The sequence below is a fragment of the Diceros bicornis genome, chromosome 12, assembly GCF_020826845.1.
Source record: "Diceros bicornis minor isolate mBicDic1 chromosome 12, mDicBic1.mat.cur, whole genome shotgun sequence".
Lineage (NCBI taxonomy): Eukaryota > Metazoa > Chordata > Mammalia > Perissodactyla > Rhinocerotidae > Diceros > Diceros bicornis.
This window is the reverse complement of record NC_080751.1, coordinates 35,754,501-35,774,021: the sequence shown is the minus strand read 5'-3', so window position 1 is coordinate 35,774,021 and position 19,521 is coordinate 35,754,501. Positions and strand designations below refer to the sequence as shown.

General features: G+C 35.5%; 1 protein-coding gene across 15 annotated transcripts in view; it reads right to left on the bottom strand.

The window, feature by feature from the left end:
* Positions 1 to 19,521, bottom strand: part of NRXN1 (neurexin 1) — a 1,082,241-nt gene that overhangs the window by 158,732 nt on the left and 903,988 nt on the right. For all 15 annotated transcript variants that reach the window (XM_058551255.1, XM_058551254.1, XM_058551256.1 and 12 more), the window contains one exon: positions 5,768 to 5,939. In XM_058551255.1, coding sequence (XP_058407238.1) covers positions 5,768 to 5,939 — 172 coding nt within the window. The remainder of the gene's footprint in view (positions 1 to 5,767; positions 5,940 to 19,521) is intronic.

Here is a 19,521-nt window from a genome sequence, read left to right as displayed (position 1 = left end):
AAGTCACTGATAGGTCTAATTGACAGGTTTTCTGAGATGGAGAATGAAAAACATTCTCATAAATATATAGCAAGAATGAAACAAAAAAGGCAATTTACAGTCAATCTACAAGACTTTGATCTAAGAATGGACCACTTCAGCCTTGTTGATATTCTTTCTTTCTTATTGTTGTACTGTGAAAAATAATCCCTTGGAAAATAACTGTATTATCTATATTTGCCAGCCTGTGTAATCCAAATGATACCAAAGCCCACCAAACCATGAGAGAAATTTTCTCTTTCTTTTATCAGAAAATTAAAAATCCTAATATGGTTGCCTTACAATAACTAGGAACTCTTTGATATTAAAAAAAATTCCAGGTCATTGAGAATATATAAGAATGAGTGAGAAGTCTGAGAGTATATCATTTCTTTCCTTCTTCTTAGATACAATCTCTCTGAAGCTAAGCATTTTAAGCAGATGTATTTAATATACCACTCAATAAAAAGTTCATTATGCTTCATCATTAAGAAAAGCCCCCAAAGTCCCAGAAAAACTGAACACCATGAAAAAAGACAATTAACACAGCAAAAGTCAAGAGTTTTAGCCACTAGTTCTAACACAGCTACAGTATTTGAGGTTTCAGATTTCTCATAGTATGTAAGCTTTACTTTGAAAAATTTGAATTAGTAAACATTTAACTATGTCAAATAGAAGCCAAACATTTATATATTCAAATAAATATTTAATCATGCATGTAAGTATATTTTGGCTAAAAACCACTAGCAAAAGACAATGTTTTAACATAGAAGTTGAATGGCGAAACTGGATTTATTCAATAATTATTTATTAAGTATTCTACTATGTGCCAAGTCCTGATTATCATCTCTTCTTTGGGACTCTACCAAAAATTGGTAATTTATTTAAAAAAATGATTCAAATCTTCTGATATTTTCACTGTCTTACCTTTGTAGGAGGGAAACAAAATTCAGCCAAACATTTCCCATATCTATACATTTAACCAAGACATGGGGCAAGTCTTCTATTAAGATACAGTTTTCCTCCCAAATAATCCTTAAAGATTCTAATACCTGAATCCTCTAATGATCCACTCCTCTTTTGGCTACTGAAATTAACTAAGTCTCAAGTGATATCACTGAGACATAAATATAAATGAATAAACATATAAAATTTGAAATCATGTCAACCAGAAGGTTGAGTGCTGTAAGAAGAGTAAAATAGTAATGATTCGTAATGGTTTACTTAATTTGCAAATAAAGTTTTTAAAGTGAGGTCCAAAATAATCAATGCCTGCTAGCCAGTATTATTGATTCAAAAATTTAGTGATAACAAATAACTATATTTTTTGTAAGAAAATTATTTTTATTTCATGTGTTATTATTTCTTAACACTCATTAGATAGTCTTGTGCGTATATGTGTCTGTGTGGGTCAGCAGTGTAGACTGTGACATGGTCTAATACACGCAGCTATAACCAATCATGTAAGTCGTTAAGATTAGTTATGAAGAATATATCTTGCTGTGTTGAAGGCTACATCTAATGATCTCTCTTCATTTTGGTTTCTGTCTCCCAGACAGTATGAAGGAAGGTGCACAGAGCCAGGAGACAAGAGTTCCCAAGTATAGTTTTGACTCTGTCACTTAACTAGCATAGTGATCTTGATCAAATCAATAAGCCTCTCCAAGGTTTCATTTTATTCTAAATCAATTAAACTCTGTATTACTAATTTTGAAGTTACAATTTAATTACATTGGTAGGTTTGCTGAGTCCTACTTGTCTCCCAAACAGACTAAATTCTTAGCAAGCAAGAACCATATTTTTGACCTCTCTATTCATTCCTACCACAGGTTTCCATTTCATTGGTACCTAGTGCAGTCTGGTGACACGCTGCAGCATTAGAACATTGAGTAATTGACAGTTTAAAGAAGAGAGAGAGAGAAACTAAAAAGTGGGAATGACTCCCCATTTATTCAGTTGTTCACCAGGTCTTATAATGTATTCTGCATTCATTCTCTTTATTTTTCAACACCCTATTTTCAGGCATTTATCTTTTGACAGCTGGCCTGGTTAATAGTTCTCTAAATATTTTCTGTCTCTATCTCTTCCTGCTAATCCCATTAAAATTAATGCATGCCCATCCTCCAAGTAAAAATTTAGCCTTTCAAGACCCAAATCAAGGTTTCCTACTTTTTTCATGGTTTTACTAGACCACTCACTACAACATGGCCTCTTCTTCCTTGAAGCCTATTTTCCTTTTTTTTTTGGTAAGCTTTTTCAGAAATTAGCCAAATATGATATGATGACTTTTGTATTTTCTCACTTATTATATTTTTAATCTTGAACAATTTTTACATAACTCTGTAACCAGATGGTAAGCCTAGTATGTTATTTTAATATAATACACATCCTTTAAATATTTGTTAATTTGTTAACTTAATGAGAATAAAATGAATATTTGACCTTGTGTAGAATATAAAGGACATATATATTCTTTTTGGCACACTGTGGTAGACAAATAAACTCAAAGGTTTATCCTCAAAGGTAACTGTGATTTATCTGGAGCAATCTTTAGTCTGGGCAAGTAAAATGATGTCAGACTTTGTGGATTAACATTATGAGAAGAGGAAGTTTATTTTTGTTGAGAGAGAAAATTTTGCTACATAACTGTAATTAGGGACAAATCAGAGATTAATGATGCATTATGTTCTAGAGCTTTAACTGATAAGCACCAAGAAATGGCTTTCTCAACTTCAAATGGTTTGCAAAATATTATTTCTATACTTTGCTCCATGCATAGAAAATAATGGAAACTGGGTCTGCTATTCAGAAAATTCAATATTTATTCTAAAATGTGAATTGTTGAGTTATGGGAATATTTCATACACTCCAAAAGAGCACAAAATCTAACTCTACTAATTAGTTTCTCTATCAAAGCTTTCCAGACAATTACAGGGTAATAACACTGGTCAATGCTTTAGGTGCTTTTCATTAGAGGTGTAGTGTCGCTACCAGATGGATTGCTTCATATAAAAGCACTTCCCACAAAGCCCTATAATGGAAGGTTAAGTGCTGTACTTAATTACTAATTTCAGTCCTTATTACCTATATTTTGCAGTGCAGGCACTTTAAAAGGAACCACATATAGTCTGTTGGTTCCCGCTTCTCTGATTATAGCATTTGGTGGTAAAAGCATTAGTCCAGCTGTTTTTCTAATGAATAATAACAACAAAAACTTTTAAAATAAAAATAGTCATACCACAAGCCAATATAAAACTGATATACTGGACATCTGTATTGAACTCATACATAAAATGATTTTGTTCTAACAACTTTAATCCAGATGACATATACTTTTAAATTTGTATTCAGCCTTCATGTTATTGTTGCAGATGGAGCTCCAAGAGGAAAAGGTTTTGAAATTTTCATGGTTTATTTCCTACCTCAACATCACACTAAAATGCACACAGAGCAGACGATTAATAAAATACCTGACATTATATGTGCTAAAAAAAATTAGTCTAGAAAAAATATACAAATGTTCATTGACTTAATTAATTAATACTGCCCCAATCTCAGCTATTAGTATTCAAATTGGACATTAGCGTGCCACAAGAAGACAGCCACCATTTTTTTTGAAGTATACCTAGTACAATTAAAGGATTGTTAATTGGATAAAATATATTAAAATAGTGAGGTATAGAAAATTTTAAAAACATAAAATATTTACACAATTGCATTAATGGATTAGACAACCAGATTCTGATTTTCTATGCTTGGGAAATGCATACTATATTTCTCTTTTAGAGATGCATTATGAATATTAATATAATAAAGCCAAGTATAGATATTTTTAACTTAGTTTAACCCAGAACTTCCCAAACTAACTTGAGAGTGAGACCTCTCCCCTCATGGGTCACCATTAACATTCTCTAGAACAGGGTTCTTAAAGATATCGGTTTGGAAAGTGTGATAAGAGTAAAAAGTCACTAAATTAAGATAATTTTAAAGAATTAACTGGTGAAACAAAGCTAGGCTTCATGAGGAAACTGCCAAACTGTAATAGTGACAGAATTTATCATTTCACATGTTCAAGTCCACTATTCACAGACGACAACATCCCAGGGACAGGGCCTAAACCTTATCCTACTTCATATTTTTCATGGCGTCCAGTGCAATGACTTCCTCTCAGTAAATAGGTATTGAGTAATCTGTATTTTATAAAATTCACCAATTTACTTTTTTGTAATTCCATTGAGGCTGTAGTTACTATAAAAAATACATTTCTACTCAGATTTCAGTAAATTCAATAAGGGATTAGCACGGTCTATGTTACATCGCATGCATGTTTAAGTTACTTTCCTTCCACATCTTCCATTCCTTCATTTTATCATAGATGGTAACAGAAGGTGTACATTCTTGTAACTGTAGTGTAAAATCAGGATAATTCCCAGGACATCAATTCAGCAAATATTTGAGTGTCTACTAGTTTCCAGTATTATAATAGGCACATATTATTAATGTGCTTGCTTCCGAATTTTGTCATAGAGCAGTTTTCTTATTACATTTAATTCAGCAAATATTTGCGAAGCACCAGGTTTATAGAGTAGGTTTGAAATGAGGCTTGAAAATGTAAAATTTTATAAATCAGAAAGGGTCCAGAAGGGCATCACAGACCTTTCATTCCATAATTGTGAGTCAGTACTACAGAAAATTGATCTTTATTCAATGTTAGTTATTTCCTCAAATTATTTCTTCCAAGAAACAAATACTTATAATAAAGGAATTTATATATACACTTTGGTAATCATTTTAATTGTGCAAAATGAAAATTTATTTTTATACTCTTTCTTTATACTAGGCTATAAATCTTCTGCTGTACAAAAAACAGTTGTTATCTTAAAGGGGAGCAGAGACAAATGAGATTGATGTTTTTAGTAACCTCTTTTCCACTAAAACATAGAGAGGATAATAATTGCAGTAAAATACATTTACACTTTTAATTTGTATTTGACTTTAAAATAAAAATTTTTTTTTAAATTGAGAATATAGGCAGCCACAACTAACACTGGTTTAAGTTTCTAATCTACTGTCTTTGTTTCAATAACATAGTACTGAAAAAGTTCATCAACAATGAACAAGATAATTTTTATTTTATCAATAATAACCTGACTTTCATTTTATAGACTTGAAATGAGTAATACTAGTGTCACAGAATCCTTCTGAAATGCCATGGTTATATGACAGTGAAAACAAACTTCATGTACGTACGTGTTCTTAGACCTGCTGATTTACAGTATTTTTGTCCCATGGCCCTCCTGCACTTCTGATGAGTTTCAGCTATGTACCACCATCAAAGGAACTGTCTGGTCCTATTTTCTTTCAGAGAAAAGTGTTATAATAGTCCCTCCCTTAGTTTTAAATTTTAACTTTGTTACTTTTGACAAAGCCTTTCCTTCGTTCCAATGCAAGGATCCAGTAAAAAGAGCTTTGACTTGCTGTGTCTTTTACGTGTGCATTTTTCTGGTTTCACTGATGTCCTGAATTTTGCAAACGATAACGTGTGCCTTCAAGTTCTATAAAATGCCATTTGTACACTGTATCAAGAACAGTTTAGGACAGCATTACATTCACATGACTCTTAAAGTCCAATAAACACTTGATGGTTTCTCAGAAAACCCACAATTGGGTGAAACGGACGCAAAACAGTGCTTTGTTTTCCAGTTTGTTTTTCACAAAATCTTCCCCGGATACATATTCACTGGCTTACCTGCAGGGTAGCGCTCGATCACCGGCCAGCTGTCCACCTGTAACGTGGCATTGCCCCCGCTCCTCGTGAAACGGACTACATGGTATTTTCCATCATTAATGATTGCATTGGACTCTTCGATGGCGATGTCATCTGTCCCAACATTAAATTTAACTCCAATTTTTCCTTGGTGCTGGAAGGGAGGAGGGGAAAAAAGAGTTGTATGAAGTTGTAGTAATTCATCAGCATTTAATAAGAATTACACACAGGGTGTTAGTTAAGAACATGCTTCAGACAACAGCTGCTTTCCTCCAAATTTACTTCTGAAAAACTTATATAGGAGAAGCAAGATTCTTGACATTTGGGTAAATCTGAAGCATCTCATTCATGGATAATTGATATTCCAAAAGACACACTTGCAAGAGAATTGAGCTACCTTCTTCCCAGGGGTTGCCATAGACAAGGTGCACAGCTGGCTGTGTGAAAGGACTTCCTTTCCTGTCCTTTAACATAGCTCCTTAATCCACTCTTTCTATTTCACAAGAAAAATGAGGCTTGAAATTCTCTCTTTTAATAGCTGGTGAAATCAGAGCAACGAAGTCTGTTTAGAGCCAATTGACAAATACTCACAATATAGAAAATCATTCTAAAGGCTATGGGCACACAGACAGGCGTTTAACGAGCGCAGTTTCTTAGTTGTTATTCACAAAAAAAGTCATCCAGTGCTAAGAGCCTGAAATTTATTCAATTTCTTTATTTTAGAGATGATGAAACTATGACACAGGAACATGCAATGACTTGTTCAAGGTCACATAATTTAATCGAGGGGTACTAGAACTAGAATTCACTTCCCTCAATCTTAGTTTCTATTTAAGCTAAGATGAAGTTAAGATACGGTTACATAAAATCACAAACCATTCTAAGTACAGGGTTTGTTGCTGTTAACTTTAGGCAGCCAAGAGAAATATGTGCTGTGTCCTCTGCCTCTGAGAAGCGTTCTCTAACAGCAGGACTGTCAACTCTACCGCGAGCTTAGTTGATTTTTAAAGCATGTGGATTTGCCCTTAATCAGTAGCACAGATCGTCTGCACTGCAGGCCCTTGTCAGAGTACATAACCTCAAACTGTCTGCAGTTCACCTTTCATCAAACCTCAGTTGAGAGGAGCAACATGGGGGAAGAGGAGCTGAAAGGACATACAGTCCATCCATCCCTGTAGAAATTTTAAATCAGAAGATCAGAAACCCGAAGATGTAGACCACATCCTTTCGACCTCTTGCTGGATTCTCATCTCTGAACTAGGCAGCAAGAGTATGGCATCAGCTTACACTGAGAGATATTATAAGAAAATCTTGTATAATACTGCCTTAATTGAAGGGAAGGATTTGAAGATTTTATTTGAGACACTGCTCATTGTCCCCTTGATGTAGACGTCCTACAGGTTTCTATTTTTCTTTTTCTTTGTTCTTATTGTCCATAAAGGATCTCTTTATTATAACAAGTTAGTGTGGTTTTTAATGTTTTTTTGGTTTTGATTTGTTTTAGGCTTGATGGACAGCATGACTTAAAGCTGTATTTTCTTTTTGACTTTGGTCGTTGGGAAACTCCGAGTGAAAGTGAGTAGGACAATTTTACCAGCTGCATAGATTTCTGGCATACTGTTTTCCCTTGGACTTATTTTTATTTTCTACCATATTTCTCATGATCCTTACTTTTAAATATATGCCATTGTAAGGCATTTCAGTTTTTTCTAGAATGATTCAGGTGATAAACAGCAGAATTCTAATAAAAACTAAAATTTATCCAAGGGCCTGTGGAGACTTTTTTTAGACTTTTTTTTAGCACAAGTCTTTTGTGTGAGCACTCATTATTTCCTCTTTTTGGTATAATTGATATTTGCTCATTTTCAGTAAATTAACGTGCTATATATACATTTTTAATACATGTATGATATAACTCCACAGGAATTTTTTTAAGAACCTCGTTTAAGAGGTTCTTTAAGTTATCTTTATTTAACAAACGCCTTTATAGTGTTCTAAGCATTTTGCAATTACTAACTCTGGCATTTCTCATAAGAATCCCTTGAGAGAGGTACTATTTTACCTCCATTTGACAGATGAAGAAACTAAAGCACAGAGTGATTAAGTAACATGGCTAAGGTCACACAGCTAGAAAGAGAAAAGCTGTGATTCAAACCCAGGCAGTCTGGCTCCAGAGTCTGTGCTACTAATCATTACACTAGGCTGAATTTTAGGAATACTGGGCAATCCTATAACTGCAGTTAGCAGATTTGGTAAATCTAGTTGTTTTTTGCTACCTGTTTTATCTTTCCTGCTAGAGTAGGAGCACCCCACAATCCCCGTACAGTGCTTTGCAGATTGTACATATGTATCAATCAACGTGTGCTTAAAATAATTTTATAGATGACAGTAAGCAACTGATATGTGGATATAATAGGATGTTAAAATGGACTTTTTTTGTTCCAGTTTCAGCTGCAATCTTGACATGATAATAAGTCAAAAGCCAGATTGCTACTTCCATTTTACAAAATGAGGTATAAGATTACCTAAACCAGACTTGCAAAGGAGAGCACTGAAAACTGCTTTTGGGACCCTGAATAAATTATCTATTTCCGGCCCATTAAAGAGACAAGAAAGGCCAAGAGGATACTGATAATGAAAAGAGGATTTTTGGAGAGAATTGGGATGTGATGTGATTTGCATGTACCTCCTAGGTGGAAGGCTACTTTTCGCTTATCTCAAGTGCAGGGGAAACGGACTTCAATGGAACATCTCAAAAAGTTTGATACTTGTCTTCCGGAACTTGGTGGCAGTAGTTGGGGTAGTCAGCAACCCCATTTGCTCTTGCCTGAGATTTGACTCCTGCCTGGGAAATCTTCAAGGGGAGAGACTGTGGCTGGCTGATGCTCTGATGGCAGAGCAAAGAGATATTACGGCCCCAGGGGCCACCTGTGCATCAGAGTTTGTTAGAACATGGGACAGGTGAGCATTACCCGTGGACTGTGGGTTAGAGAACCAGCATAGAATTGTGCTGTAGCCTGTCCAAGAGGGCCACTGGGGGGAGGGGTGGTGAGTGGTGAAGACAACTCAACAGAAAGACCCTGGGGTTGCAGTGATGGATGCCCCGGGATTGAGGCAGAAATCCTCAATGACCATCTGAAGGAGGTGCATTTACCCGCCTCAAGGGAATTGCAGGTAAAGAAACTCCAATGATGTGGTTAAGAGCACTAAAGAACCCACCAAAATGCCCTCCACAAGTGCCCCTCGGAGTCCATTTTAAACATAGGCTAAGCCCAGCTAGATGGCGACTACTGTATTAGCCAAGTAAAATCATTTTCTCCCTTATCTCCTCTTCCTTCTCCTGCTTCATTCCTGGAGGAGTCAGAGAGGAGGAAGAGAAGGGAACATCCTGGAAACAAGAGGAGAAGCAGCCCTGACTCTCACCCAGTGTAAGTGGCAGCTGCAAGGCAGCCCAGCAGGGGTAATGGACTGTCTTTAACTGACATTGTATTTATTATTACAAAGGAGTGAACTGAAATTACTTATGTCTAAAAGTGAAGAGGTGACTTTTTACTATCCAACAGTGACCAAAGTAGTGCTGATACTTTCTCTGCACTTCCGTGGGGTCAGGCAGAAATATTCCACAGAACAGGTTTAAATTCCCTTTGCATCCTTAGGAATCAGCTCTTTCAACGTAACAAGGATGTGAAGATATTTGTTCCTCTAGAGGTGCCCATTGTTTAAGGGTCTCTTCTATTACACACATGTTTCTTATCCCAGGATAGACTGAAAGAAATTCTTAAAGTTACCTACTTGCTCTGATATGAAGGCTACAATAGTCTGTTTTCAGCAGAGTTCTAATCATTAAGGAGATTCAAAGTTCCACGAATAGAAGCATTACAATGTTAAAGATACAAAATGCACCAAACTCTGAAAAAAGTCCCTTTACCTTATCCCTAAATTTTTCTGCAATATGAAATGTAAAATGCTTATTTTCTAGGATACAGAAATTCATTTCTTGTAACATAGCAAAACATACTACTAAGAAACAATGAGGGTTGGTGATGCTTAGAGAGCTTCTGACTTTTAAATGATGCCCATCTTCCCCTGAATATATTGATTTGGTCCTTCAACTTCCAACATCTTTGCTATCTCATGTATTCTAACTCCAGAGTCAGCTAGAACAGAACTGAATATCACCAAAGTAGATTCAAACAACAGATTTTACCCTAATTCAGACATTATTTACCCCACCCCAGGTTGCATCAAGTCCTTGAAAAACAATTTAAGCATAAATAACAGTCAAAGGGTCAATCTTTTCCTTAAGACAAATAAATTAAAATGCATGTAAACCACAAAATTTTAACATCAAGCATACTTAGAGGACCAATATTTATGATTATGATTCCATTCGTAAACTATAAATATTCTCAAAACATATTCTTCCGATGTTGACAGAATAGCAAGTCATTTCAATTATATAAATGATAAAACTTGCTAAACTTTCTTGCCAATGGATAATTACAATTTAGAAGAATTCATTTCAAATTCTTATTCTCTGGGATTAAATGTGATTGTCTCCGGCAAACTCTCATGAATATTGCATTAGCAAAACCAGCAGTAATTTCACTGGACATGTACTGATGTTTCAGCATTGTGTCTTCCTTGAAATGGATAACTGGCTCACAACATAATTTCAAAACTCTATTATGAGAATATCAGTAACGAAGCATTTATAATTTAATGAAGTCTTTCCACGGATTCATTAAATAAATAGTGACAAAGGTAATTATTGATTTTTTCACAAAAGCTCATTTCTGAATAAGGATTATTTTATTAAACCAAGTTAAAAGGAAACATCATGAAAAATGACACTGGGAAGGAAATTGAAAGTTCTAGCACGTGGCACCATAGTTTAATGCACCTTTTAATTCCATCTGCAATCACATATTCATTTGAAAAATAATTGTTTTAACCAAGATTAAGATTTAACGGTGTACTCAATATCGTGGGCATACTTCATGTAGGATGTTTGTATGTCACAGATGCAGATATATTTCAATCTATGTGCATATGAAATAGATAGACTACACAGACATATTTAGCTTGTATGTGGCATACAGATATGTCCACCGCTTTTCTCCCCCTACTCTGAGGTTTTATATAGAAGTGTTTGCTCAACTATGTCCAGGACAACAGTGAAAAATGAAAAATTGTCTTTTATGTTTTTTTATTTGTTTACCATACTCTTAGAGTGTAACCAAACAAGATGAACAAGTGTGCAACACAGGATGGCATGTAGATTAGCAAGGAGGCTTGTTTGTGGTCTATAAGATTCTGTTGTACAACACGATACAGTCCTATACTTCAGGGCCCCACTCGGGACCGAACTTGACAATGTCGTCAAATGCACTCAATGCTTGTGCTTATTTCACAATACAGAACAACTCCCATGGTCCAATGCTACATCGTCGACGAAACTCAGAGTCAGGTTGAATGTTATGTTTTGTTCCTCCAAGGACTAATCTCACCAGGAACAGAGGTTTTAAGGCCTGAGGGGGACTCTGGGGCCTACAGCCACTGTTGCTGGAGTAAGTAACACTGCAGTGTGTCAGAGAGACACCTGTTCTCTCACCTCAAAACAAATGCATTGATTCTGATAATTGCTGATTTAACCCAAGTATCTTTCCAAATGAGTGACTCTGAGGTCCTGGTAGAGATTGTGTTTACTAATCTAGATGAAGCATAATGTCAAGAAGTGGTCTAGTTATTTTAACCTGGCACTGAGCTGGAAATGCACTGCCTCCCTCAAAAAAAAACCCCACACCATTTCGAAAACAAGAAGCTACTGCTGCCCTTTCTCTCACATTCTCCATTGAATAATACTTTTTTTATTCACTCAGCTAATAAATAAAAATCAAATATGTAATATGAATTCCGCATTGTTACACATGTAGATGATACAAATATTTCAAGCATGTTCTCTGCTCTTTGAGAAATTTTCAAATTGGGACGATAAGTCATGCATGCAACTATTCACACCCTCAAAAGAGTTTAGGGAGCAGCAGGGAGGAGCACAGGTGTGCTGTGGAGGAGGGTTCTGAAGGGTCTCAGGGAGCTTCCAACCGTGTGGCAGGAGCAAGCCAGCATTGGGACAGCCATAGCGCAGCCAGTGGATACCAAAGATACCCAGGCACGTAGAATGTATGTTCCCTCTGTCTCCCATCTCTCTTTCCAGGCCCTAAACACCAGAGTGCTCACTGGGTGCCAGGCATTGAGCTCTACACAATGTATCCACCTAAAATTCCTAGCTGATCTGAAAGGTAAGTGCTATTTTCTCTATCTTCTCAGAGTGTATAAATAATGTGCCCCAAATCATATAGCTAATAAATATGGATACCAAAACCCGACCAAATTGGAGATGCTTCTAAAACAGAATGACTTCAGCTGTGGTCGCATTCCAAGAAAAGATCTTGAAACCAAGGCATGCTCAGAAAACTGAGTCAAATGTAGGGCTACCTTGAAGTGCATCTTTCTTTTTAGCTAATTACGTTGTATAACACCACACAATGTGGAACCAGAAGTGGGTGGGATCTAGGGTGATACCACCTCAGAAAGATCTCATTTAGGAGTGATGCATTCTAAGAAGTCAGTATTTTCATTTTCCCATCAAATCTTCATTAAGGATAATGTACCTTTCCTAATATGTCTCTATTCTACAGAATGCTATAGCTCCTTTGATTCCACGAAACTAGATCCTGACAGTGAAATTATACTCCTGGAGGCTTATTCTCCTATCTTAGTCTTCAGACTGTCTAATAAAACTTTGTAAGCCTGTGACAGTCCTCCCTCACACACTGCTTTAGGTGTTAGTTTTTATGCACTTGTTTTAACTCCTCAACCATATTATAAAGAGCTTGAGGGTAAGCAACAAGATTGATATTCCTCATTGTACCCTTCCCAGCACTTTGGTGACTAACTCTACATTTGTGATATTCCAAAACTCTTTCACATACAATTTCTTCTTTTTAATTGAGATATAATTCACATATCATAAAATTTGCCCTTTTAAAGTATATGGTTCGGTGATTTTAGTATATTCACAAGGTTGTGCAACCATCACCACTATTTAATTCCAGAACATTTTCATCACGCTGCAATTTTCTTTTGATGACATAATGCATATAAAGTTCTTAGCACACTTAATGGCTACTCAGCACCTGTGAGCTCTACTATTATTATTACTACTATTAATGTTATTCTTACATTTGGAAAACAATTGTTTTGCTTCATAGTAGGTTGATGAAAGTTAATTAAAATAATGCTTGAATTATATAGCCATTACAGTTTAGTTAGAACACATAATATCTCATTGATCTTCACAACAACTTGTGAAGCAGTGTATCTATTATATAAATGAAGACATTAAAGCTCAGAAAGGCTAAGACTTGACCAAAGTAAGAGCATCTATCTACCATTTGGCTTCAGAGGGAACATTCTAAAATCTAATCAGGTTCACCTGTGGGACAAACTGTCCCGCTATTGGTTATAATGAAGCAGAGACTGCTTGATTAGACAATCTCTTTCCCCCATCCCCCATCTCAGTGATACTATGAAAAGCCTAAATGTATGGCTAAGCAGTTAGCACAGAAAAAAAAAAAACAGAAAAGAAAGTACTAGTTAGTTTTTTGAAACACATAAAAGCCACCCAAATTTGAATTTGTTTTAGTTTTTTTCAAAGTTTATAAAATAGAGGAACTATAAGATTTTATTACATTTTAAATCAGGAGTTCTCCAATTTGGGAGGAGAAAGGAGATATCCCACTGGGCCAATGACTCAGAGTAACCTGGGAGGCCTTTTGTAAATCACATGTGTTATTTCTCAATAAATTATAACCCCTCCCCTCCAAGGGGGATGGATGGACTTGTCTTTATGGGTAAGAACCCTTGCCTTCCCAGGTATGTAGGACTTGATGGCGGTAAGTGAGAATAAGGGTCAATGAGTTCTCCTCTTGAGGGTGGGTAAACCCTGAGTTCTGGCAATAACACCAATTCTTCAACGCCACCATTTCCTCACATTATCTCCCCTTAGACAAAATTAAATCAAGAATCAAAATAATATTGGGATGAAACTAGCCTACTAAATAACTGGCTGGTGTATCTCTGAAAGGGGCAAAAATCCTAAGGTTGATATTTTGAATAGTCTCTATTTTGTTTGATTCCTCAGTTGAGCCAATGCTGAATTATCCTTTATATTTAAAAAGACATTCTTGAAGCAATATGAAGTTTTCCAGTGGGGCTATGGGTTCAGAGATGTCATCAAGCCTTTTTCACGGTACTTTCTCATGATCCAAACAGCATATCTCTACATGATACCATAACTGCTGCAGAATGAAATAAAGCTAACTTACCCTCTTGGGAATCAGAGCCATCTCAATGAGATGATTAATTCTGTATTCTCATCCTGAAATAGCTACCATGGAGCTTAAATGCTCATCTTTAAATGTGTCCTTACATATAAAGAATGTGGTCTATCATTAAGTTTTTTTGCCCTGAATAATCAAAAAGCTGAAATCAAACAGAGCAAAAGGCAGCCATTGACTGGTGGCCTATGAAAGTTTTTAATTTTCACAAGTACTACCTCTGGCTTGAATATTTAGCCTAGTGGTCTGGCATCATGAAAAACTCAGGCTGCTACACGGAGATCTAAGATCCACACGGGCTTAAGTTAAGCCTTGTCCACAGTGAAGTGATTGATCAGATATGGCTTGTTCTTTATGTTCTTTTTATTTGTTTTATTATTGTTGCTTTAAAAACCCTTGGTTCAGTGTTAAAATAGCTTTGCTCACATTTTACAGTTATTCAGGAAACTGTATGCAATAAACATTGTGTTTCAGGTGCTGATTAAAACCACAACCTTTGTTTCTCTGCTTCTCTCTGATTCCTTGTCTTTGGTCCATTCCTCTGCTTATTATTACCTCCACCAGGAACTGGACAGGGAAGAAAACTTGGCTCTATCAATTCTGCTAGCTATTGGCATTTCTGTGTAAAAATGTTTTCCTATAAAAGAGGTTTGGGATTATTTGTGGATTTCATTTACTTGTATCCCAGGACCATCATTTTCATGGAGAGCTAACTATATAATTACAGTCTGACTTTAATTTCCAAATTTTCACAGTACAGAGCACAATATTTTTCAGACAAATAGACGAAACATCTTTGGATAGTGACTTTAGTCCTCTGCATGGTAAATGTTACCTTAGTAACTAGGTTGTAAGTAAAACAAAATTAGCCTTTGAATTTAAAAAAAAAAAATCTTAAAAAAAATAAAAACATATTAAGAGATAAATGCAACTATTTTTAATGCCTCCACTGATGAATGCTTATGAGCTATACATGAAATGAAAACGTTAGTTTGGAAGGGATATCATCTTTTTAAATTGTGTTTGTGAATCGTGACTTGCAAACAAAAAAATAATAGTGAGGTAATATTTTCAAGTGTGTTTAATGGACGGACTTTTTAATAATGCTATCTTGGTTCTTACAAGCCTCAAGCAGAGCCCTAACTTGAAATGCATTCCAAGAGAAAAGCCGAGAGTGCTACCTTTCTCCTTTTTTCTTACTGACTTCTAGTCCAGGACTGCCTGTCTGACTTCCTTAGAAAAGGCAAACGTGTACATATGGGCAGAGAAATGCATTCACCAAAGACTATTTTCTATAGAATCAGCAAGGTTCTATTATCCCCAACGTGCTAAGTAATAATTTCTGCAGCCATCAAAAATAAATCTATGTTTACGTGTGTAATTTTGGTACAACAGAGATTTCAGAACAAAATATAGAATCTCTAAGCCTGAAGCTCCTGAAGATTATGACCTTCATCTTAATAAAACAATAATACTGCCACAAAAATAAAATAATGTCAAGAAATGTTTATCAAGTATTATTAGGTGCAGTGCATTTTGCAAAACACTGTACCACACTTTCCTGGAAAGAGTGGTACAGTGTTTCCATTTTCCATTTTCAAAATTTCTAAAATGTATTTGTTGCTTGTGTTTATATATGTTTGTTTCCATAAACTGTATGATTTTCTTGTATAAACAACACTGAAATTTTCGAAATATCTTAATACAGGAGTTAAGTCCTCAACAATATTCATTCATTAATTCATTCATTCAACAAATACAAATAGATTTCTTACTATTCTCCTGATATTCTGCTAAATTCTGGATAAACAGTAGTTAACAAAACAGACGGTACTGCTGTCATTATGAAGCTTAAGTCTCTCATTATTTCTTTATACATTAAAATTTATACTATCATATAAAGTACGCTGTCAAGAAGGAAAAGAGCAGGGTGTTATGGGAGGCATTGAGCGATTAAGGAGCTGAAGGAGCTCCTCTTTGAGGAGCTGAAGATGAGAAGAAATCAGTGATGAGAGTAAGAGTTTTCCAGGCAGAGGAAAGAGTATATGCACAGGCCCCAAGGAGGGAAAATATGTATGTATAAAGACAGATGCTTTTATGTACAAATTCAGATGCAGATGTAAATATATGGACTCTTTATAGATACAGAGATATGTAAACTATGTATGAACATATGTAGGTATTATCCAGAAAGTTTATCTAGGAGATAAAACTAGGTTATGGAATTATGCATAAAAAAACTAAAATATATCATTTGCACAAATAAAGTAATTGGAAAATAGATAGCTATGCTCATTTAAAAGATCTTCCAATCTAAGAATGGAAAATTGTTGATATAAATGTAGAACCTAACAGTATGCATCTTGACAATCATCTAATTGTTTGTTCCTAAGTTTCGTTAATCAATATGCTTTATGAAATATAATATCTAAAGACTTTCTGAATCAACAGGGACTCACCATGTTTTCCAAAAGTGATTTACTTTTACAATGTCAAAAAATGATTCATCATTCTATGCTTATGTTTCAAAGCTAATATAACATGTTTAGTTTCTTTGTGGAGTGGAATGTCTTGTTAACTTATTTCTTTAGAGAGCCTTTTTATATTAAGATGTAGTAAGAGTTCTCTGGATACTTTCCAGCTTAGAAATACTGTTTGAAATCACATGGCTAGTTTTTCAAGTATCCTCCACAAATTAGTTGAAGAAAGAAAAGTTTTCACCTTTGATCTTTTACCTCCCTGTTCACCTGGAAGAGAAAATGAATAAGGTTCAATGCCTGTGTCTCTAAAATGCAGCTTTCCAGGCAATGAACAGGTCACTTCAAATAAGAGGAGGAATTCTTCATCCAATTTTACTTCTGGAAAATTTTCAAATAAATGTAGTCAAACTATGAGTTTTTCCTGCAATTTGGCCAAGAATTTTGAAGCCAAAAACACACAAATTGCTCAAATCCAAATAATTCATGAACATTTGAACCCAAGATAAATGTTCCTTGTTAACTTCTCCAGAGTGGCAACTACTGGGGGTTCCCTGAGTCATCCGTTCTCATCGTTCACCTAGAAGAGACAGGATATTTTGAGGAGACTTGTGGATTCTGATAATAAGGACAGGCTGAGAGAGAAATATCTGGAGCAAAGTCAAGTTATCAGCCATATATCCAAAGAACACATGCTCTCTCTCTTCTTCACTGCTGTCACATTGGCCTTTTGTTTCCATGAGGGTACCATGTTCTGTCCCATTTCAGGATCTTTGTTGTTCTTTCTGTCTGGTTAGCTCTTTCCTCAACCTCAAATAATTGATCCCCTATATTTTTGGGGGAAAAGAATCTTGAGAACTTTAGGGTGGAGCTGATCAATTGAATTTTCTGAGCAAAAAGACAACACTTGTCTATGAAAATGCCCTTTTATGAAGCAAAAACTGATTAGTGGTCACCCACTGAGGTACAAAAGACACTCACTTAAAGGTCTGTCCTGACAGTAGTTGAAAAGCCAGTACCATATATGAAGCTCATGTCTCATCTGATTAACAATATTCTTCAGTGGACTTTGGGTTATCTGTGATGAATTTAATTATTAAACATCACAGCAAGAATAATATGCTGTGATCTAATATCTGACTTATACACGTCCCCTGCCAAACATGTCCACTCTTTAAAAACGAACACAAACTAAACCTAATTGAGAAGGTAAAAATCCACTGAGAAATTAATCACAAATATCATTCTAAGGCTGAAGGGAAGCCACAACTAACTTATTCTTTGCTTTGTAATATCAGTGCCAAAGTTTCCCAAATGAGTATGGATATTCAAGAAGGACTGTATTTGGTAGCAGACTCATGGTAATGATGATGGTGATGGTAACGGTGAGGATGATAATAGCTTCCTTTCTTGAATACTTGCTATATGCCAGGTACTCCTTCTAAGCAGTTTATAAGAAATACTATATTAGAATACATATTATTATTTCCATTTATTTGATGAGGAAGCTGAGCCTCAAAAAGTTTAATAACTTGCCCCAAATCACATGCCTAATAAGCATCAGAGCTGTGATCTGGTCTCAAGTAACCTGGTTCCAATTTTCTATGCTTAACCATACCACTGTGCCTCTCAGAAGGGGGTCCAAGGTGCTAAAAAGAAATTGGAGTTTAGATGTGATATTAGTAAGCCTCTTGGAAAGAGAGAGATGCTAACATCCTTGCTATTGTATATACCAAGCAATATATCAATTACTTTTCAAACCTTCACTCCTTTAACCTTCACAATAATTCTATTTGTCATCCTTACAATCATCATGTTGAGGATGCTTGAAATTCAAAGCAAGTAGTGACTTCTCTGAAGTCACAGAACTAAAACATCATCTAGTCACATCCAACCCAGGCCTATCTGGTTCCAAATTAATGTTTTTCAACCACATCATGCTGCTGTCCTCTGCACACTCCTCAAGATCGCTTGGAAGTAGAAGAGGCCACATGAGAGTATCCTGGGGCCTCTAAACCCTTATCATTTTATAAGGCTTTGAACAGGATGAACTTGCCAAGACGGGGTTAGGCAGAGCCCAGCAACTGTTCTTTCATGGACATCAAATTAGTCCAGGTGTTCAGAATTGCTAGTAGGCTAAATTTTCACCTGCGCGAGGGTCAGAGCAGATTTTCTCATATTTCAGGAATCCTGGGAATAAAAATGGAAGCACAATACCCTTTAGGTTTAATTATAATTCCAGATGTCACCAGATGCTCAGAGACTCAATAATGGAGAAGCACTTGGAAAAACGGCCAGTGTCTTTCCTCTCTCCCTACTTGTCTTCATCCCTGTTTTTCTCTAGTATCTTTTTTTCCCCACAGCTAACAGTTTTCCTTAAATCATTTTGAGTATTAGTTGTCATTTCGGAAAAATGTCCTTCAAACTTCCAAACGAATTCAATAGAATATATCATCATCGTAACAAAGTCAGTTGTTTATTTTGCTAAATAAAATTTGTGACTCAATTCGAAAGGAAATGAGAGTCTTAGTTGTAGTTTCTCAATAGCAATAAACCTAATACTTAAAAAGGAACGTTAATAACTTTCCAGAAGATCAAGTCTTCCAAATGTCACAACCAATAAACAAATAAATAGAGATCTAAATTTTATAACCAGTTTGGTGTATCAAAAAAAGCATTGTATATGAAAGCACTGTTAGAAGGAGACTTTAAATGGTTATAGAAGAAATGAAATAAACTATCATAACTATTTCTTATATCATGACAATAAAAACAATGTAATAGATAGAGTTGCTAAAATTTGAAATATGAATTGACCCAATTGAAGTATTTTTCTATTATAATTTTTCAACTTTCT